The sequence below is a fragment of the Cyclopterus lumpus genome, chromosome 9, assembly GCF_009769545.1.
Source record: "Cyclopterus lumpus isolate fCycLum1 chromosome 9, fCycLum1.pri, whole genome shotgun sequence".
Lineage (NCBI taxonomy): Eukaryota > Metazoa > Chordata > Actinopteri > Perciformes > Cyclopteridae > Cyclopterus > Cyclopterus lumpus.
The window spans coordinates 15,552,361-15,574,213 of NC_046974.1; the positions used below are offsets into that span (position 1 = coordinate 15,552,361).

The following is a 21,853-nucleotide window of genomic DNA, read 5'->3' on the forward strand; positions in this document are numbered from 1 at the left end:
GTATTTTATATGAAATATGAGAGTTATTTGAAAAACGAAACACACAAGAGGGAGGTACATAGCTCCACTACATCTTTAAAATAGCAGCAAGCCACTATGAGCGATGTAAAGTTCAGAATGTTAAATCCTACTAAAACCGAGTGAATGCAGTCTGAAGGGTCGAGGGTTTAGAAAGTGCCGCATTGCGTTCTCGGGTTGAAAAAGAGATTTCGTTAAAGTGGATTGATGCTGAAGTTGAGCAGAAGTCACCATCAAGCTCTCTGAATTCTGTGTTAATGTGCTGCTAAATGTTTTCTGTTGTTGTTGTTTCGAAGACATTCTTAACCTGGCTTGAGTTTATGGTTTGAGAGCATCTTCTAGGATTATGACCTAGTATTACTCACCACCTGTATTACCTACCCTGTCAATGGTAGTTGAAAGATAACAATTGGTGGTGTTATGATAAATCCTGGCAGATAAAACACTTTTCAGGGATCTTTTATTAAGTAATCAGACAATCCTTCAACAGGGCTTCGATTAGATCGTTTCCGTGCTTCCGCTCAGTAAACAGGAATGAAGGAATTATTGAGTGAAACCAAACCATAATCAGTAGGACCCACACTGTCTGAAGTAATATCCAAAAGGCTTGGCATGGTCTTACTGGGGAAACCGCTAAGTTAATCATTTTTTTTATCTTCCTTAACTTTTAGGATGCAAACAACTATGATTAAAATAGGATGATGAAGTGCACTTGGAGCTGAAAAATGAGAAAAAGAGAAGATGCAAATGAAAAGAGATATGAGACCATCTGTTGTGTCTTAAAGGTCTCTAATCCATCACATTTGCGACCTTGCTGTCTCTATTGTCATTGATTATGTTTTGGTCAAATTAATGCAGACTTATGACGGCAGTGATCTGCCCACTGAAGGTACAGCAAAGCTGCATGAATACTGATTTATGAGTTTACAATGGGGTTGTATTGCATTTAGGGCCACAACTATAGTCCACATCAAAACATCTGATTTTGGGTGTTTTTGCTCTGTTTCAAAGTTTCTTTACCATGATGACGGCAAGATAACTGAAAACATTTGTGGAGAAAAGCATGGTTTATTGTAGAATGAAGAGAGTTGTGTGATGAGATTTATATTGATGGATTCACAATGTTCTAGAAACACAAGATGAATTGTCACATACTACACAATGTATTTGTTCAATGGATGGAAATAATAAGGAATAATAAGGAAACTTGCAGGTAAATTTGCACATATATAGAGTGTACTTACATATTAAAAATCCAATGCACATTAACAAACATACACACAGAACCAAGTGAGGCTCACTTACATAGTACATATGCACTGGGTAAATTTCCACTCTAGACAGACAATTTTCAGTTGTCTTGCTGAGGGGCGGACAAACTGCTGGTCAGAGCCAGAGACTGTCACTGCACAACCTCTGATGTGACACACACACACACACACACACACACACACACACACACACAAAACCACTACCGTTTACACTGAGAGAACTCTGCTTTGAGTTGGTGGATGGGACAAAATCATTATTATCCCTCAGTAGGAGGTCTGACGCTCACTGTGGGTGTCTTGATTCTAAAACCAGACCAGTTTGACCCTTCGACACCTTCAACAATCTAAATCTTGCTTGTAATGGCCTTTCTTCCGTTTGTGGTTTAACAGCCAAACATACTACCATTTTCTAACTAGAAACTAATGAAATAAATTGCCATAAATTGAATCACACGCCTTGGCCTTCTCCGTGCCATCCACCTGATCTGAATACTCAGACTCTCACAGATGGGTGGGATATTACTATAGTTCTTTCTCGCTGACTGTAGTTGTTGCAGAGAGAATAAATCAAACCGGCGGCTTTAATTTTCTCCCCACAGAGGGCAGCCTCAGTGACTAATTACTGCCCAGCCACCCCAGATGGAGAGCCCTCTCAGTCAGAGGTGGTTGGACCTGACAGTCAAATCAATAGCGAGGCACGAACATGGCTGAGAGCCACAAGTTCAAGAGGCATGTCTGTCACTAATTATATCTCTTTTATTAAAGAGGCAAGCTCTTTGGCCTTCTTAATACAGAAATGTATCACTAATCATTTCCAAAGACTTACAGTCAACTGTAATTATAAAGCTGGGATGCATCCCAAATTCAAAAAGACAAAATGTGCATACGTTCAACTACAACAGAGGATTTAGCGTTAAACTGCTAATGACATATCACTTGACTGACCGTGTTGTGCTGTACAACAGTTATAGACTCTGTTTTACCGAGATTCTGGTTCTACATAAATCCTTATAGATAGAGACTTTATCTAAAATGGAGATATCAAACTCCAAATGCATCAACAACACGCTCAAAAATAAAAATGTATCTCTACAGTGATGCTTTTAACAAGTGTCTGTTACAATATATTCTTTATCCCAAGTGCAACATTAATTTTGTTTGCTATCATTATTGATTTATGGGAAATTCAGAACCTGTAAGCAACACTGTTTCTTAAATATTGATGTAGTTTCTCAAATATAGCTACTTCCTATTTAAACAATGGATGTGTGACAAAATGTTCATTTTGCAAAGAAGGTGATTTGCAGAAGCACAACACATAACATTGAATCATAAGGACAACTTAATCACATGGTTTAGAATTATGTCCGCTGCACACTTTGTGCTTGCATATTTACATTTTTCTGAAGAGTGAACCAGTCAGTGCGGCCCAGTCAGTCTTCTTGACTGACCTACTTCTTTGTTTGCCAAAAAGAATACTGGATAAACAGCTCCCATGCATTTATATAAAAAGGACATTTCTTCTAGCCAGCCATCTCAGATCGTGGACAAAGTACATACTTAAGTGAAGACAATGGCGTCCATTGGTCTATGAGCCAATCATTATCTCCAAAATATTCCCAGCAGTAACAGACGACCACTCAGATGGTACAGGTTAATAATACCAGTTAGGCCTTTAGTTTGACTGTCTGGAATTCAACCAGGTCTTCATCAACTGGCCATGACTAGAAGGCCACAGAAACGCACCCATGTATTTGATAAACTATTGCACAATCTCAGACACGTGCGCATCCCAGGAAGAAGGCCGTAACATGCAGTACAGTACCAACAAGGAAACAGAACAGGACGGAATTTTCCATCCAAAACCCTTTTAGGTTCAGGGGCTCTGCCTGGGCCATAAACAGGTTGAGCCCAAGGTGGTTAGCCCCCAACGACAGTCTGCTTTAGTAGGGGCTCGTGTTTGTCAACCAAAGAGAGGGGGGACCAGTGGAAAATTACCAGTCCCGCAGTCTCGCTCGGGCACACACACACATGCACACATACACACACATACATGGCCAGGACCAGCTGAGAGACTAACCTGCAGCCACATATCTATCTCGCTCATTGCTTATGTGACAGCTTGCGTTTTTAATGGGCGAGGGTGCGGGGGGCATGGTTGTGTTGTCAGGACGCGCTGGCCCGCAAACTACGCAACCAGTGACATTCGATGATGTGTGTTGTGTTCACGTCTATGCACATTTCCAAGAAAATACCTGAGACATTTCTAGTGGCCAGCAAAAAGGGTTGGCAGCAAGCACTGTGTGTGTGTGTGTGTGTGTGTGCAGTCAGTAAAGGTTCAAAATATTCTAATATAAAGCAGTACATGTACATGTTTTTTATGTTTCTGTCAGTGTGAAACTGAAGGTGTGTGTTGCACTACACACATTACAGCCCTGTTAATGTGTGTAAGCTACTGATCCATATAGCATAGAGAGATGAATGCCTCTATAACAATTTCCAAAGGTTACCTATCCATCTACATTTAGGGCCATATAGAGAATCTGCAGATTGGATTAGATGACAATGCCAAAAAAACGAATGCAGATGGTGTGGGAGTATGAATGTCTCAGCTTTCATGAGCTGTGAATTGTGGGTGTTGGTGCGCATATCAGCCTTTTTAGTAAAGTACTTCAGTACAACACAAATCTGAACATAATTGTATTACCTGTGTTCCAAGGCAGCTCACCATCATGTGAGTGAGCAGTTTGGCAGCAAACATAGGGAAACGGGAGCATAGCACGTGGGATATAATGGCCAATGCAAAACCTGAAGAGGGAGAAGACATGGAACCAACAAAAATGTTAAATTAACAAATGAGTCATGTTAATCAACAGAGGCTATTTATAACAATGTGGGAGGAATATGGACAAAATGCATCAGAGACCAAGCTGAGGAGAAACGCAAATTGGCCGCAGTCACACAGAAAAAACACAGGAAAACAATATGAAAAAGAAAAGTGTGTTTTGTACCCGAGATGCAGATAAATCCCGAGGCATAGAAGGCGTCGTTGTAGGATGCAAGAGTAGAAAACTCTGCGTAGGCCATATAGACAGACAAGTGGGAGCAGGCACATTCCACATAGTTCCCACTCTCTTTCACAACCCTGCAGTATTGACCATCTGATGACCAGCTAGAGGAGAGAGGAGAGGATGCAGAAAAAGAAAGAAAGTAACACTACTGTTAGACAAGTGTAACCAAACAACTGTGAGGAAAACAACAAAGGCAAGGCAATGAACCTGAAGTATCATCATGTATATGAGTATGTCCAATTTGCTCTCTGTTGTTTTGGCGAAACCTTTAAACCCTTCAAAGATGCTGTGGGACAAACCAGAACATGATAATCAAGTTGGTGCTGGATTCGTTTGCACAGGAAATGAGTGAGCGGTTCTCATTCTCTAACATTTTCTATTTCGACCTTTCATTAACAGCAAGAATGTCATACTACTGCACACGTTGCTTCTCTCGCCACTATTTGCCTCTTTATCTCATCTGTTGTTATGCAATGCATCTTCCAAGTAGCTGTTCCTGCCCAACCAAACCTGACAATTCATAACTTGTATCAGTGTTCTTGCCAAGTCCCATTGCATGCCCAAGGAATGTCCTCAACAAAGCGACGACTGAGTGGGAGGACTCAGCGTGTAGCAGACTGAATGTGCAGATATTAAACACAATGATGTGACTTCCCCCATGGCTACAGATAGGCCTTACTGAGAGACTGTGCTGTACTTGGACTTTTGCCCTTCACTTAGCGAACCGGTTTCACTCACCCAATAAGCTTGAAGAAGATAAAGAGGGGTAAGCACGGGTTTAGAGCTTTAGATGGTTATAAATGTGTGTAAAAGTGTCAGAGATATCAGCATAGTTGAGATTAATCAGTAACTATTAGCAAACAAATTAAAAGTTTTAATAGGCATACACTAGAATAACTTGCTGTTTTAGAACGGCTGAGCCTTTATCTCTACTGGTGGGTCTATTGTGGATTACCTTGCAGTGGTCTGGTTCCAAAGAAGGCACAGAGATCGGCCTGGTTTGACTTGCTGACCAGGGGAGTGGATACGATACACCACCTCTTTGCCATCTTCTAAAGGTCGTGACCTTCTGTCTTGGAGGCTGGCTGAGAATACCTAGATATAAACAGAAGAAGAGAAGAGTGTTCAGCTGTAGAACAAAACAATTACGATGAGTTTATACTGGAGTCATACTGCCACCTGCTGAGGAAAAAATTACATTGAAATATATGTGCGCTTCCCTTACCTTCCCATTGAGAGCAGTGTTTGTATCATTGGCGAGAAACCAGTGTTCAGTTCTAAACTCGGTCAGCTGAATCTTGCTGAGGTTGCCACAGTCAGCAGTGGAGACTGGCGGCACCGCCAGCAGAGTATCTGGCAGCTGGAAGAAGTCTGCGTTACGGCCCCTGAATTTGTGTCCATTGATCTGTGTGGGATACCACTGGAAGGCAGAGATGGACATGTAGGGGCATGTTTCCAGGATGGTACCCCTTCTGGAGAAATCACACAAAGAAAAACATTTATATACCAAGCATGAAAACCTTGCAACAGTTATTTAAAAAGAAATGTCTTGGTATTTTGATGTGCACGGTATGGTAGTGTTTACCGATAAAATCAACACATGTTCAACATCTTAAAATAGTAATATTGCCCTTATAGTCTCCACTCTTTTTGAACTGGCACACTCACATCTCACACTGGCTTTGAGTGAGGAGGGAGAATGCAAATCGCTCAGCCACCTCAGCAAGGTGGCTGAGGCCTCGGGTGTCGACTCTGCTGGGATTGGCCAAGGCACACAGCAGGTTGTAAGTCAAGTTGCGGCTACTTTCCTGTAAAGGAGCCCTCTCTGCCTCTGCAAGCACCTGGCTCAGGGGAAACAGAGATACATAGAGAGAGAGAGAGAGAGAGAGAGAGAGAGAGATGGATCGAGAAAGTTAGCAACATTGTATTGAGGAACGGTTTGCTCTGCTCTTGTTTGCAAGTATATCGCTCTGATAATCTGTATGTGTGATCCTCACTTGTATTTATCTTTTCCACCCCTCCGGACAGAGCTGTCACTGTCACTTTCATTGGTTTAGGCCTTAATGTAATGTCCCATGTCACTTTTCTTACATTGTCTACTTCCTTTCTCTTACTCTCTCTTTGTGCTCCCACAAATGCTGTGGAACTCGTTCGCTTGTACACTCCTTAATAGGAAATTACAGTGGATTATCCTCTTGTCTGGGGGCTGAGAAGGCGTAATTTGAAGGCTGAGACCTTTTCAGATGACAAGCTGGTCCTCAGATCTGCCAGAGTAGGGGGTGATTTATGTCCTTAAGTGTAGGTCTGTCTGAAGCTAACAAATACACTGACTCACAAGTGTTAAGTGTTTCTATCATTACTGAGACAATGTGATGACATGATGGATTTCAGAAGAAAATCATAAGTAATATTAGAAAACACATTTGACAAAACAAATAATCCAATATTGATGGCAGTTTCTAGTTCGGTATTACATATTATTAAACTGTTTTACTTGATGCTCCACCTTCAATGACAATGACTGAAATTGCCTGACAATAAGGTTCAGGAAATGCTTTTTTCTTCAGTCTTACCTTCCCCAGAGCTTCCAGCACGGCGGCCATCTGCTCACAAGATAGATGTGTAGAAACCTTATTGATCAGTCTTTGCAGCACCTGGTTCAATATAGTTGAGTCGAGAGGCTGATGTAATTGTTCCAGTATGAGCCAAACCGCTACACTTGCTGCATTTGACACCAGAGTCACATTAGCCACCCCAAACAGAGGGTACACTCTGGTTCCCCCTGTAGCATTGTAGAGCTCCACCTGGAAGCGCTTCGGTGTGGGTAATGTTGAGGCGAGGTCAGGTGTGAGGTAAATGTCCAATGATGTGTTACGCTGGCCCACATTAAAGGTTAGCCTACCCTCCTGTTTTGGAAAATCCATCCCTGCTTTGGCAGGCCAGATTGTAGAGGGACCCACTACCTCCTCTCTGGGGAGCTCCTAGAAGAAAAACAGACATGTTTCGCATCGGATGGATTTATGTCAACCAGCATTTTTTAGCAAAATAAACAGACATGATCAACACATATAATGTACCCGTAAAATGTAAAAACAATGAAGTCAAAAGAAACAACTGTATATCAGACTACTCTGAATGATTAAAGGCATAATTCTGCAGTTGCAACAGCACATGTAGAAGAGTGAAGTTGACCATGTTGTGAGAGCACAATATCAACCAAATGGGATTTTACTATGCAGCAAACCTTTTGTCTGCTGTGCTTCTGAGAGATGAAAGCAGATGACATGGCCATGTGTCTCAGTGGGTTACTTTGATCTCCAACATAAAAAGTGCCAGTGAATACTTTATTCCTCCGAACTGCACGTACCAAGATATTTCTAATCATGATGCCTCAGAGAAAAGGAGGGTAGTAAGATCAGAGTGGTCAGGTGGAATTTATATTCCACCTGACCACTCTGATCTTTTAATCATTTTAATGATTACATTTTAATCATTAACATCAAATAACCATGACCATTATAAATATATCCACATTACTGTTACAGCAGGTGAAAGGGAAGACTCTTGGTGTGTGTCTTTCTAACATCAAGGTTTTCTAACTGGCCTAAAGTGTTATGAAAGTTACAATTTAGGTAAATAAACCATTTTTTCATCACTAGACAGATAAACATCATTCAGATGTCACAATGAGTGAGGAAAAATAATCTTATACACATGTTTGTTACTTACCAGAGTGCGATATTGTACAGATATGACTGAAGCTGTGCTTGCTCGTCTGTGGACTTGGAGGCTCAGCCTCATGGTCGTCAGGGTGGCAATGGGCAGTCTGTGACCAGCGGTAAAGTACATAATGCCTTGTGGATCGTCGCTCTCTGCCAACGTGACGTTGGCAAAACGGGTTGTCTCATTAATGGTAGCTCCAGCACCCACCTGATAAATCTCTACCAAGAACCACGCCTGCTGCTCTGGTTCCTACGGCAACACAGGAGGGTGACTGTTTTATTTTGTGCAAATGTATAATCTATCCTTATAGTGAAGGATTGAGGATTTCAAAAATCTACAAAATAACATTGTTTTTATCAGGGGGCTCTGCGTCTCTCTCACCTCATCATCCTGGACCTCGACAGTGAGAGCACAGAGTATCTCTCCTCTCCTACACAGTGCAGTTCCTGAGGTCTGCAGAAGCTGTCTGGTGAGGTTGACTCCATTGTTGACAAGAGTTAGTGCTGCCTTGCTGAAGGTAACTCTCCAGAAGACCTGCACATCCTCAAAGGCTCTGAACAGCGGGAGAAAGAGTGTACTAACTAAATAGCAAACAGAACTCTTTGGCCAAAAAGGATTAAAGAAGTGTGTTGTTTTATTACCTGTTTTCCTGTCTCTGGAGGTAAAGGAGGACAGTTCTGTTCACTGAATCCTCATCCAGAACTTGGCCCAACAGAGAATTAAGACCAAACCCTACAATGCCGTTGTGGAAGTCACTCCCTGGTGTGGATAGAGGGAAGGATAAAGAGAACAAAAGAGAAAGGAAGAGAAACAGTACAAATGAATTTCTCCATAATCTCACAATTACATAGTATAATCATCTATATTTTAATCAATCATACATATTAAATAATCAAATGATCTGCCCACTGCAGTGAATATGTGAGAAGTTAGGAACAAAATAGAAGCTGGAGACTAACTTAGCAGTGACCTAATTGAGACCCATTGAGATAAAAAACATCCATTTGATTAATTTAGAGCTATGAACAAAATAATAGTCTAGAATACAATCTTTATCTTTAAATTACGGCTGACTCAAATAAAGATCTTCAAAACAATATTTTACCAAGGATAGTGATCTTGGCAAAAGCTCCAAAGCCCTGGTATGGACTGTCTGTTATCTGTGCTCCTCCCTCTGGATCACTGAGGTAAACGAAGAATACTTCCTGTCCCTCTGGCTCGGTGTCATCCAGGATGAAGAGGATAATCTCCGTCTCATTCTGACCAGCCTGAAGGGACACGATGGTCGACTCCAAGCGGAAGTCCTGTTCCTCCTTTGCAAGGGTCCCAACAGGGTCCAGCGTGAAGGGAAGAGGTGTTGTACTTCCATCTAGATAACAGTGCACAGCAACACAACTTAAAGCAAAACCGTTAATATCACAGTAAATTACATTAAGTCAGTGCTACAAAAGAAACACACACCTCCATAAGCTTGAACTCGAACCCTCACAGCCCCAGCCACACTGTCGGACCTGCGCACCCTTAGAACTACACGATGCTCTTGCTGGGTCTCCTCATCCTTGTCTTCAGGTATTTGGACCAGTCCAGGTCCAATACTCAGCACTCCTCCGGTCACATCACTGGCTTGGATGGTCACAGTGGACACACTGTGATGAAGGTTGAGGCGAGGAGAGGTATCTGGCCAAGCCAAGTCTGGAGTAAGGGCTTGAACATCTGTAAGGTTGACGTGAAAGTTCTCATCAGCCTCTGAAAGGGAGTCGTCAAGTATTGAAAGACGGAAAGAAGTGTTGGTTTGGAGAGGTGAGTCAAAGACCAAACGGCCATCTGGCACGGCAATAAAGTCCTCTCCTGCTGCTGCGCTGCCTGCTACTGTTGTATAGGACAGGCGGGTGCTGTTGGTACGAGAACCGTAGAGTCTCTGAACATAAAGTGTGATTGTATGGATGTCCTCTGCAATGACCAACTGGCGGGAATCGGGGGCAAACTGGTAGATTCCCAATGGCTCCACTTCTGTCACAGTAAACCCTGACCTGTACAGGGAGACAGACATCACGGTGAGTTTTCATTTGACAGACACATGCAGCAGGTTTTAAAGTGTATTTACTCTACCAGAACTTCAGAAACCATTACCTGAGCTTGACAGTACTAGCTGCAGAAGTACTGGAGGTAGCAGCAGTGAGGTGTATAGCATAGGAAGCCAGCTTAGATGCATCAGCAACAGCTGTCAGAGATATGGATTTAGTCTTCTCTCCGTGGACCAGGGTCAGTGAGCCTAATTATGAGGAAAGTAGCCCACATTAAGAATGCAGGTTGTTGTTAGTCCATGTTAGCGTTTGATATCAGCCTGAACACCAAATTGCAAGTGTTTGTACTGCAGGAAAAGAGAAGTATTTACTTTTAGGATAGTTCATCCTATCAGTGATGAAAGCTTAGTTTGGTTAACTGCCGTCCAGGTATATGCATGATGGGTATGCATGATTATTAAAAGGAAAGTCAAAAATTCAAAATAGCTACGAATTATGTATGTTTGATATTACTTTACATAGAATCATCTTAAATAAATAATGCACGTGGTTTGATATAATGTGTGAGTCTACACTGCTATTACTCAGTTGTTCAAAGATCATGCCCTCTATGGGTGTTTTACCTGAATTTGGGGCGATAGCTCCTAGACTGAGCCCCGGCGGAGCCTGGCCTGAAGGATACCCAGCTTTCCACTGAACCCTGACGTCTCCAAACAACCCTCTTCGTGTCACCTTTGCTTCACAGGCCCCTGTTTCAACACTCGAAACATGCAGAGCTAGCGAGGCAAAGCCAACCTGCTCAACACATGTGAGAGAATACATTAATTATGCTGTTATCTTGTTGCCTCCTTTACCATTAAAGTCCAAGTCGGTCTCTTTACGCAAATAACTTTTTGTCATATTTTTCAAACACCATATCCTAAATAGTACATGAAACAGATAATATGTGATGGGGTTATTCTGCCTAAGATTCAACAAAGAATCTTGTAAACTCAGATCAGACTGTCAAATTAGGCACTTTAGTGTTTAGCTGTAAATGAGAAAGTGAGTGTTGCAAAATGTCATTTGAAGCACTAAAAGGAGGCAGAGGAACCATATTTGTTCACAGTTTATCTGTTGTATTAAATGACAATGAACTGGCAAGAAACTTGAGAGTATAATGGTGCAATAGGTCCCAGTCCGTCTCCTGGTGGCAGAGAAATATATAAATAACTGGATGTTTATTGATCCTTAAAGAGATCTCCAGCAGCAATTCAAAAAAGAGTTTTTACTTCACAGATAAATCTTATATAAAACATTTTAAAAAACACACAACCACAACTCACCTCTGAGCTGGCAGCTTCTTCAGACACAGTCACCATAGCAATGCTGGCCTCATGAAGTAGGCGCGGCAGGGAGCCGAGGATAGGACCGACTAGTCTAACATCAGTCAGCTCTGCTGTGAAGCTCTCACCCACTGACAAAAACACCTACAGAGAGAAAAGCAGGAAAACAAGTGTTAAAAAAAACCTACACTAAAGGTATTTCAAAAAGTTGTACAAGCATGCTCATTATTACCTGACTGCTGATGGGCACCGTGATAGTACTGAAGGTCTGTCCCTCTCTCAAGAACAGCCTTCCTTCAGCTTTTCCTTCCAGTATTTCCTTGATGTCCATCACTTCGTCCATCCCTCCACTGATCCTATAGCCCACACTACTGTTGCCAAACAGCCCGGCAAGCCGTGTCACATTCAAAACCAGAGCTCTGGTGACCTGAGACTCTGACCCCACTATCACAATGGACTGTTGGTCAGGGTTCAGGGTAAAGACACCGTGGGGCTCATCGTTAGCAGGTACCCTGAGGGTGAGAGAGAAAGATTAATTTCAAGTTATTTCCATTTTAGACTTTTTACCTGGAAATCAATATGACAAACCTGATACACGTCCTGAGCAGGTTTAGGTTGGCATCCAGAGTGGCACCACCCTCCACAGCCGTAAGCTGGACAATGTAGAGCTCCTCCAGCTCTGGCACTGTATCAGGCATCAAGCTGAGGACAATTTCTGCATCCCTTTGGCCTTCCAGGATCATCACTGAGCCACCTAAGTCTAGGAAGTCACCTTCTATATCTGAGTCACTCTGTATCTGCCAACGCACCTGAGGTGTGATAAAAAGTAGGGTTGTGTTTAACAGTGCAACAAATCATTTAATTCAGTTAGTTTTGGCAGAATGAGAAGGATATGTCTGGATGGGTACTCAAAGACACCAGCAGCACACGCCCCCTGACTGTGGTTAGGGTGACACATTGCTACTGGGTCATACGTGATGATTTAGAGGGATCAATTTGACAAATTAATAAAATGTATATTAATGAAATCTTACCGTGATGTTACCCATGACACCCTCCCTGCGTGTAATATACAAGGAAATGTTGAAGGGCCCGTCTGTGGATTCATTATAGACACGCTCTCGAAGAGCATCCTCAGTAAACTGGACGATACCATTTGGGTCACCAAACTTCTCTATCTGGGGGACAAAGACATTAGAAGAGAACAGGGGTGACGAAGGTGCGGAGGCTTACATTCCATTAGATTTCCAACAGCAATAAATGCCTTGGAATTCAGATAATAACTTTTCAACAATCTTAACTGATTCTTGATGATGAACTCAACCGCATGGACAATATACAACGAAGTACCTTCAGTGTTATGGAACCAGCTTGAGGGTCAACGTCCAACTCTCCAGACAGAATGCTGAGCTCTACAACAAATGTCTCCTCCACCTCCACCTCCCCGTGGGGGAGAATCCGCAGCTCAATGACCCGGGTACCTTCTTCTCCATCCCTGAAGAAGAAGGACCCGTTGACAGGCTCTCTAATGTCTTTATTCAAAGGAGGAAGGACCTCTCTGCTATTTGGGCCAAGAATGATCCAAGCGACCTGTCGAAGGTTAAAACCAGTTTGAATTAGTCCATGTCCACAGAGAAATAACTTATGTAAGTTAACTGCAAGAAACACTTGCTGAGATAACTGAAATGACGAAAGCAGAAGATATTGTTCCTCATACCGTTGCATTGCCCACGAGGCCTCCTGCTCTCTCCAGAACAATACTCAGTTTGAGAGTGGAGTTGGGATTGACCAGGGTGATGAGGCTCTCGTTCAGAAAACGGACCACCCCACTTGGAGAGTCACTCTTGGCGATGGTTACCCTGGCAACTTGTTGAGAGCCCAAAACTGCTCCCTCTGTAGCTCCAACCAGCAGGACCTCAAATACCTCTGCAAACTCACTGGGGCAGACAATTTCAGTGTTAAATTGGAATTCAATAATGTCTTCACTCATTATGGTTATGATTTTATGTTTTTTAAAGTCTAAGCTATTGAAACGTGTGACCTACTAAGTTCCCGATGATGTATCTGCTATTTTCTTATCACCCTATATAAATAAAAACATTTTAGGAATTGAGCTAGACATGTAATGTAATTATTTCTTCTCTCACCTGTCCAGGTCATCTATAATAGTGACATTGATGTAACTGGTATTCTGGCCATTGACAAAATTTGCTGAGCCATTATTCAGGATGTAGTCGAGGTCAGGGGTTGCACTCAGGCCTCTAGAAGTGAACTGAGCTGAGACCAGTCCATATGAGCCCACTCTCCTTACTACCGGGATCAACACAATGCCCACATCCTCCTCAACTGTAAGAAAGAGAGCCAGAAGAAAATATGTATTTTACACGAGTGAATCTATTAATATCTTCTCTGTATCAAATGGTGTCAAATTTCGTATGACAGTCCTGGCCTGAACATTTCACATGATAGATTTCAAATTATCTTTGTTTCGTCTCTCACCTGTAATGTTGACATAATCCTGCCTGAACTCCAGGATACCCTCAGCATTGTCATTCTTTAATATGACCACAGCAAGAGAAGAGAAGTTGCCTATAGCTGGAGGCTGGTCCAGCTGGAGACCCGACCCAACCGCACTGACCACCAGAGGGAGACATAGAATGAAGAGTCACAACAACACTAAATGAAGGCTTTTGCAATGGCTATTTTATGAATGACTGAGCTGTTGCAGCTACTATAAACATATCAACCAACACAGCTGCTAATCTACTCCAATGTATCAAGTAACTATACCTGACATTGACTAGCTCCACTTCAGTGATGTTGAGGAAGAACATCTCAGTATCCTCTGCAAGACTGTCATCCTGGATGTGCAGTGTGACTTGTTGTGAGGTCTGGCCTGGAGTAAAGAGTAGTCGTCCTGAAGCTGGAGCAAAGTCCACTCCACTGACCGCTGTGTTGCCTGAGGTCTGATAGGTCACCCACACACTGCCCAGACTGCCTAAGGAGCGGATAACTGTCACATTCAACTGCGGCGAAAAAGAGAAAATCATACGGCCTTGCGTTAGGTTTGTATACACAACCTAAATTGTTAATGATCTTATTCCACCACATCTATCAATATATATATATATGTATCAGCACCATTCCCTCCTCCTCGGAGGCCCTGATCTGGTGTTGGGTGAAGGAGAACAGGCCATAGGGGTTGTCGCTGGCTGCCATAATAATCTTTGCATGCTTGGCTATAGAACTGATTTCCATTCCAGCGGTGGTGGAGGTCAGAGTAAGCTGGTAATCACGACGCTCTTCAGGGAGATCATCATCCAGGGCCTGCAATTATGATGGATATGACAGGGACATTTTAATGGAAAACACATAAACATCCATTATTATGATACATTTTGGTCTGCATATGCATATTCTGCAGAGCATTGATACAGAAAACATCTTGATTTTTCTGTGAAGTCTACAATTTTTATTATTCAGTACCTTCAAAATAATGTTGGCAAAAGACTGTCCGTGTTTCATAGTCACAGTGCCAGAGATCGCTTCAAACTCAGAGACCACAGCTGGAGTGATATTCCAGTACACCTGGACCTCTCCAAACACACCGGGCCCTCGCACAAGGCTGGGGGAAACACACACATATACAGAAGGATTTTCACATTACATTCCTGATGAATAAACTGAGACAGTGGAATTTAAAGAACTATCTTGTTTGTCTTCCCAGGTTAGTGATACAGATTGATGTTTATCTCACCTAACCACTGCACTACCATTGTAATCTCCGTGAGGTTCTCCAATGAGAATGTTCCAGGAGGACTCTTCTATCCCAATAATCCCCAGGGCAGCTTTGTCTGCCCTGATAGTTATGGTGGCCATGCCTAGAGCAGTAGAGGAAGAGACCATGGTAGGGATAACGGATGAGGAAGATGGATATGATTATTGCATCAATGTAAGACAACATTATAAGACAAAACTTCACATTTTGTTAATAATTTGATGCACTGGCAGTGTGAGGTTTTATCAAAAAATACTGACCTTTTAAAGGGTCAATGACAGCTCCACTCTCGGCAGGAAACAGCATGATAGTGAAATGCTCATCTCCTTCCAGTGCTGTATCAGCGAGGGCGCTAATCATAAACGACTTTATAGATTCAGCCTGGGAGGTATGAAAAGTATAGCAGACTTCATGAAGCAACGTACTAGACAGCATAAACATTTTTTATAAAAGATGCAGAACTGCCCAATGTTGTTTTGAGACAGTAACTCCCCTCATTTTAAACTATACCTCAGTGAAGGCAAGAGTTCCATTGAAAGGTGAGAGGTCATCTGAAGCCTGGCCTTCCAGCTGCCACCCCAAAGTCACTGCCCCTTCGCCTCCCGGACTACGCAGCACTGATAGTGTCGCTACAGCAGCAGGATCACCCACAAACTCCGGCTCACTGACAGTAACCTAAGAGCGGATTGAGTAGGATCATTATTTCTGAAACTGAAAAAGTACAATGAATAAAAATGAATAGGTCGTTATAGATCGAGCAAGTAAGATTGTAGCCGACCGCTCTCACCCAGGACACAAACTATTCGAGTCCCTTCCCTCTGGCAGGAGGCTGCGGTCCATCAGGACCAAGACCTCAAGCCACAAGAACAGTTGCTTTCCAGCTGCAGTTGGGTTTATCAACAAAGCCCGGGACCCCCATTCACTGACTCTGACATACCCAGGACAATTTCCTTCAACATATACTTGTTTTAAAGTACTGTTTATTGTTTACCATATTTATCTTTAAATTATGTCTTGATTATTGCATGTTTTTTGTTTTTATTATTGTTTTATTCTATGTCTATGTTTATGTTATGCACCTTTCACCGAGACATTCCTTGTATGTGCAACGTACTTGGCAAATAAACAATGATTGAGATAAGTTGAGAATCACTGTGATATTAGAGAGATGTAAGATGATGTTTAGCATATAAGTGAGGTAAGTTTGTTTAAGTCCTGGTGGACCACAAATATGTCGCTGGAGTCCCAAAGTGTATGCAGTAAGTCATTAAAAATCACCTCCAGTTCCTGAAATCCAAATCGCCCGAGAGGTGAGTCGTTGGGTGGAATGCTGATAGTGACAGAAGTAGCTTCGCCCAGTTGAGCACCACCAATCACACGCAATAAATTCACTCTGAAGGTCTCCGAAGTCTCCACCCATTCGTCATCCAAGATGGTGATGTCAATTGTAGCATTACTCTAAAAATGAGGATAGTGAAATACAAGCTAACAACCTGGAAGCTCTGTATGCAATAACTTGTGGACAGCTTCACATCATGACTTGATGTGATATCAAAGGCAGGTTCATTTTAAATAAGACAGTTCATCCATTTACCTGCCCATCTTGAAAGGTGATGTTCCCAAATGAGGGGCTGAAATCGTTAAGATCAGCAGTGAGTGGCTGAGCCTCCCAGTAGATGACCAGTCTACCAGTTGTACCAGCGAGTCGCACCACTGACAGATGGAGGACGTTGTCTGGTGGTGGAATCTCATATGCCAGCACGCTTCCAGGGATATCCTGGACAAAATATTATGGAATAATTTGGACTGAATATTATGAAGAATATGTGTCTATACTGCATCAGTTGAGAAGTAGTTTCTAATGAGACTCTCTAGGTTTCAAAACCAGAGGTTTGCAAACTGCATGAAAGATGGAAATTATTTCATCATCATTAAGATTGCATCTCTATCATGTCCATGTGCAAGTCACTGTCACAGAGATGACGCTGTTGTGCTCACCTCAGACACATTGAACTGCAGAATCCCTCGAGGGTCATCATTCTCCTGGATAGTGACCTCTGCTACTTCCATACCAGGCCTCTTCACAATGGGCTGCCCCGCTCCCATTGACCCTCTAACAAGCTCCACACTGGTGATATTTACCAGGAAACTCTCTGCCCGCTCTGGAACGTCATCCTTAGAAAACACACAAAAAAACTAATATGCTCTCTCTATTTATCGTAGAAACGCATTTGGAATGTATATGAGCTGGTAAGGCAATACTCAATGCTGAATGTGGAGTCAACCACAAGCACATCTTTGCGATGAATTCTACGGTGAAAATCCATCTAAGTTCAACTCCACGCAATGCAAATATGCTTTGCCACTGGAGGCTTGTATCCATGAAAGCAGGCATAAAGTAAAAAGTAAAACTGACACAGACATAAATGCAATTCATCTCCTGAGATTTAAAGTAATTGATGTTTTTGCACAATTTTAAAAGGTCCACACTCATGCCTATTCAGAGGTTATGCAGATCCTCTTCCTTGACTTCAAGATAAAACATGCAAACTGTAACCAGCCTGCGTCCCAAGACTAGCCTGTATATGCCAGGTGTGCGTAGGCTGTCGCACCAGGCTAGTGTTCGAGCAGTCAAAGGGCTGATAATCTTGAAGGCAAGAAACAGGAGTGTATCTGCATAACCAGTCTGAATTGCTTAAGAAAATCTAATATATTGACTGCATTTTAAGTTTGTATGCTCTCAGTCGTTTTTTTATACTTGATTTCTTGGCTTTACATGTTTAGAAGACAAATTAACTCTTATGTTGGTGGAAGCAAAACATTAGTCCTATTCCTGACACATTCTTCTTCACTCAAAGTACATTTCATAAACTTCTCTATTACTCAGCACTGTCTCCTCACCGGTAGGATTGTGACAGTGACAAGAACCACTGTAGCACCATCTATCATGATGATGGTGTTGTCTTTGGAAGTGTAGTCCTGTCCTGCAGCGGCCTGGTTGGTTGGGGGCTGGTACAGGGCCGGCCTGGTCTGGTAATGGATTTCCACCTCACCTGAAGAGCCCTGCTCCCTAACTATAGAGAGAGTCACATTGACTGGAAACCCTGTGAGTTGGGAGAAAAAACTATATTAAACACAGCAGTACGATTATATTTCTAAGACCTGTCATGCCATGGAAGATGGCAGTAACAACCTAAGTCTTTAAAAATCCCCTTAAGTTAAGTTGAATAATACATGAAGGGCAGTATAAATGCTTCTCCACTACTTGGACTTTTCTGACATTTAGGGCTGGCCCGCAACACAACGATTAAGGCAAATCCTCATTACTTTACATGCTGGAAATCACAGCAGATTGCTTGTACAGTAAATGTCAAAGTATGCTTACGGTAAACACTACTTACGAAACCTCATGCAAAAAAAAAAAAAAGATTGGTATGAGCAACCAATTAAAACTTCCAGCAACCATTTTTGTAACAGAGAGGTATATTTAGGGATATCTTAAAAATAGTTAATTTGTAAAAAAAACATTACAGTAATTAAGTCTCCTCTGCACTGTGATCCAGAAAAAAACACACAGTCACTGACAAATCACACTCATTTATGAATTTCTTGCATAATAAATTCTACTCTTACTCTGTGGTTCTTGTGTCACTGTAAATTGGGAGTCCAGATGCCATCCAATCACCCCGTAGGGTGAACCATTTGGTAGAATGGTGAGTAGAGCTACTGCCCGCTGCTTGTCAATGACTGCAGCCTGTCGTAGGTCCTGCAGCCCCACAGTGGTGACATCCACGAGGGTGATAGTGACACGCTCTCTCAGCTCTGGGACACCATCTGCTATCACAGTCAGTGCGATGATGGCCGCCGACTGGCCCTCAGAAAATGTTACCTACAGATATGAATACACATGTTAACTTGATTGCAGAAATGTGTCACGTTACACTATAATTTTGCCATTGTTTATTTTGTTAAGCAGTTCATTCTCAAATAAGTTGTCAATTCATACAGTAATGTCTTAATTACGACAGCAGGGCACGTTTTACTCACCACTCCTGAAGTGGGGTAAATGTCTGCCAGACTGCCATTGGCGGCCCAGTGAACGGTCAGTCTGCCAAAAGTCCCTCTTTTCCTCTCCATACTGAGAGAAATCTGATTGTTTTGCTCCAACTCCTCCACCTCCACAGATAGAGAATTCTGCAGAGAGGTAATGACAGTATATTTCCATATTTCAACAGCTTGTGGTAATGCTTAAATATGCCATTTAAATTATTTAACAAAATGGCTGTAATTAAACTACTACTTAACATGATTGACAAATTCACAGGCTGTTTAAAGTCTATTCTTTATCTGTTTACCTGAGCAAAGCCAATGACTCCATGGGCATCGTCATTGGTTGGGACAATGACAGTCACCTGGCCACCAAATCCAATCTCAGCCCCGCCCTTTGGATTCTTCAGACTGACTTGGAAGTACTCCTGCTCCTCAGGGATGTCATCGTCTATGATATTCACTGCTATCTCTAGCTCGCTGTCACCTGGTGCAAAGTGCAACTCCCCGAAACTGAACGTGAGAAATGAAAGAAAATGCAACATGATTTATTTAACTTTCAGGATTTGCTTTTCTGGGTAAGAACTGGCCTGTCTATGAAACAATGTGGGTACCTGGGTATGAAATCGGACTGATTGGAGACAGAAGTGAACTCATAAACTGTGGAGCAATTCTCCTCAGCAGAAGCCAAGAGGGTCTTGTTGGTGTTGAGGGATGGGACCACGAGAGAGAAGAAGCTAATGGCTGGAGGCGCCCTCAGGATCATGGCAAGCAGGTTGACATCCGATCTCCAGGAGTAGAGTGACGAGCCATTTCTTCCAGCTAGCAAGACATAAGCTATGAGGAAGAGAAACATTTAATTAAGTTGTCTGGCCAATTGAAAAAAGTAAAAAACAAAAATAAAAGCTGCCTTTACAAACAAACAAAGCAGTTTATGACATGTATGCTTACTGATGCCAGAAGATAAAGTGAAGGGGTGAATAGAGGTGAGGCCTGGGTGAGGAATGGACTGATAAGGCTGTGGTGAAGGCTGCCCTGAGCTCCACTGTAATACCACACAAGATGGAGAAGAACCTAGAGAAAGATACAGGAATGCACTGAAAAACACATTGATTTATGTTCTTTCATGCTAGAATAGCATGTTTATGTAAAGTAAGAGCTGGTTTGACTGACACACCCAAGACTGACAAATTACAACCTCTCCGTCCCTCTGTGGCTCTACTCTGCTCCACACTAAGGCCTTTCCCGTAAACCCACAACAGGTCCAAACCAGGAAAATTCACCACTTTTGCAGACTCAGAGAGATTATGTCTCATCAAAATATACAGAGCGTAGGATAAATATACGATGTGGCCGACATTGCAAATTGTGTCATCAAACAGACAACAGAACAAGGCGGTTTTGTCTGAAACAGTTTCTGTGAGCCTTATAAAGTATCACTGATTTGTTTGGACTATCCTAACCAGCATCTAACCGCTGCACAATCCACTAGAAAGTACACTTAGAGTAGAACCACAGAAAATAGTATCTCATTATTGCAAAAGCGAAACTATCTTCTAAAAATACTGTAGACTAAATGCACCTCTCTCCAATTGTAGGCCACTTTTCGATATGTAATCTCTGCACCATAGCCTTTTAAAAAACACACAATAACAAACAAACACAACTCATCGAATTCAATTTACTAACATTGCACTGATGTTCAAAAATAAACTACTGACAGAAGTTATTCAAACATGCACAATAAACATAACAGCATTCATTCATAGTAGGTGACTTCAAAGCAAGACAGGTCACCTTCAATAACAACCAACAGGAGAGTGTCCTCTGCTTGAGTGTTGATTGTCTCCACGTGAATCGCTCTACCAGTGAGTAGGAGAGGCTGTGGATTCTGAAATCTACCACTGGTCCATTGAAGCAGGAGGCAGCTGACAGTCTGTCTGTCTAGGCACACCAACAGGTAGGGAACAGTGGCACGAGTGAATGGAGTTACACTGAGGATGTTCTCTTTGAAGTCAAGAGTCTGGAGGAGGGTGAAGGAGCTTCCCACCCAAACAAAAATCTGTGGCATGAAACAAACAAAATAACACAACCTTGATTACAGTATTATAAGGCTACATTGACATTTATCAAATGATATGTTTTTGCCTGCTTTTAATGATCTTGACATAACTGAAAACAATAAAAAATGTGTCCAAACAGTGGCACACTCAGCCTCACCTGGCTTGATGCTATTAGATAATCTCTGCCTTCGGTGGAGAAGTGTTTCACATCCAGAGCTTCGACTGCTAAGGTTTGTTCCTAAAAAAATGTGATTGCCTCAGATCATTTGAAAATGATACAATACAACATACAGTGTGAAAGTCTTATACACAAATGTGATGCTAATGTCTTAACATCATTGGGTTTGTACATACCATTGTGATATTGAGATCCATCTGCAATTTGAAGATGCTGAGGTTGGCAGCGGGGTAAAAAGGAGGACCACTATGTGTAATTCCAATGTAGGTAGAGCCATTCACTGCAAACCCCACACAAGAGCTTGGGTCCTGAATCCTAACAGACTTTAATGACAAAAAAAAGAGAGGGAGAGAGA

General features: G+C 42.3%; 1 protein-coding gene across 1 annotated transcript in view; it reads right to left on the reverse strand.

The window, feature by feature from the left end:
- Window positions 1-21,853, reverse strand: part of adgrv1 (adhesion G protein-coupled receptor V1) — a 99,738-nt gene that overhangs the window by 37,810 nt on the left and 40,075 nt on the right. Inside the window, 39 exon segments of the mRNA XM_034540852.1 lie at window positions 3,997-4,097; window positions 4,301-4,461; window positions 5,316-5,455; window positions 5,586-5,832; window positions 6,029-6,201; window positions 6,934-7,341; window positions 8,090-8,332; window positions 8,465-8,636; window positions 8,725-8,842; window positions 9,189-9,445; window positions 9,541-10,113; window positions 10,214-10,355; window positions 10,731-10,902; window positions 11,433-11,576; window positions 11,665-11,944; window positions 12,021-12,241; window positions 12,467-12,610; window positions 12,783-13,022; window positions 13,150-13,369; window positions 13,580-13,778; window positions 13,932-14,065; window positions 14,223-14,458; window positions 14,574-14,759; window positions 14,919-15,057; window positions 15,190-15,313; window positions 15,471-15,591; window positions 15,721-15,885; window positions 16,489-16,668; window positions 16,805-16,987; window positions 17,209-17,385; window positions 18,112-18,314; window positions 18,844-19,099; window positions 19,258-19,404; window positions 19,566-19,770; window positions 19,872-20,094; window positions 20,209-20,331; window positions 21,055-21,319; window positions 21,478-21,558; window positions 21,675-21,821. Of these exon segments, the coding sequence (XP_034396743.1) occupies window positions 3,997-4,097; window positions 4,301-4,461; window positions 5,316-5,455; window positions 5,586-5,832; window positions 6,029-6,201; window positions 6,934-7,341; window positions 8,090-8,332; window positions 8,465-8,636; window positions 8,725-8,842; window positions 9,189-9,445; window positions 9,541-10,113; window positions 10,214-10,355; window positions 10,731-10,902; window positions 11,433-11,576; window positions 11,665-11,944; window positions 12,021-12,241; window positions 12,467-12,610; window positions 12,783-13,022; window positions 13,150-13,369; window positions 13,580-13,778; window positions 13,932-14,065; window positions 14,223-14,458; window positions 14,574-14,759; window positions 14,919-15,057; window positions 15,190-15,313; window positions 15,471-15,591; window positions 15,721-15,885; window positions 16,489-16,668; window positions 16,805-16,987; window positions 17,209-17,385; window positions 18,112-18,314; window positions 18,844-19,099; window positions 19,258-19,404; window positions 19,566-19,770; window positions 19,872-20,094; window positions 20,209-20,331; window positions 21,055-21,319; window positions 21,478-21,558; window positions 21,675-21,821 (7,650 nt within the window).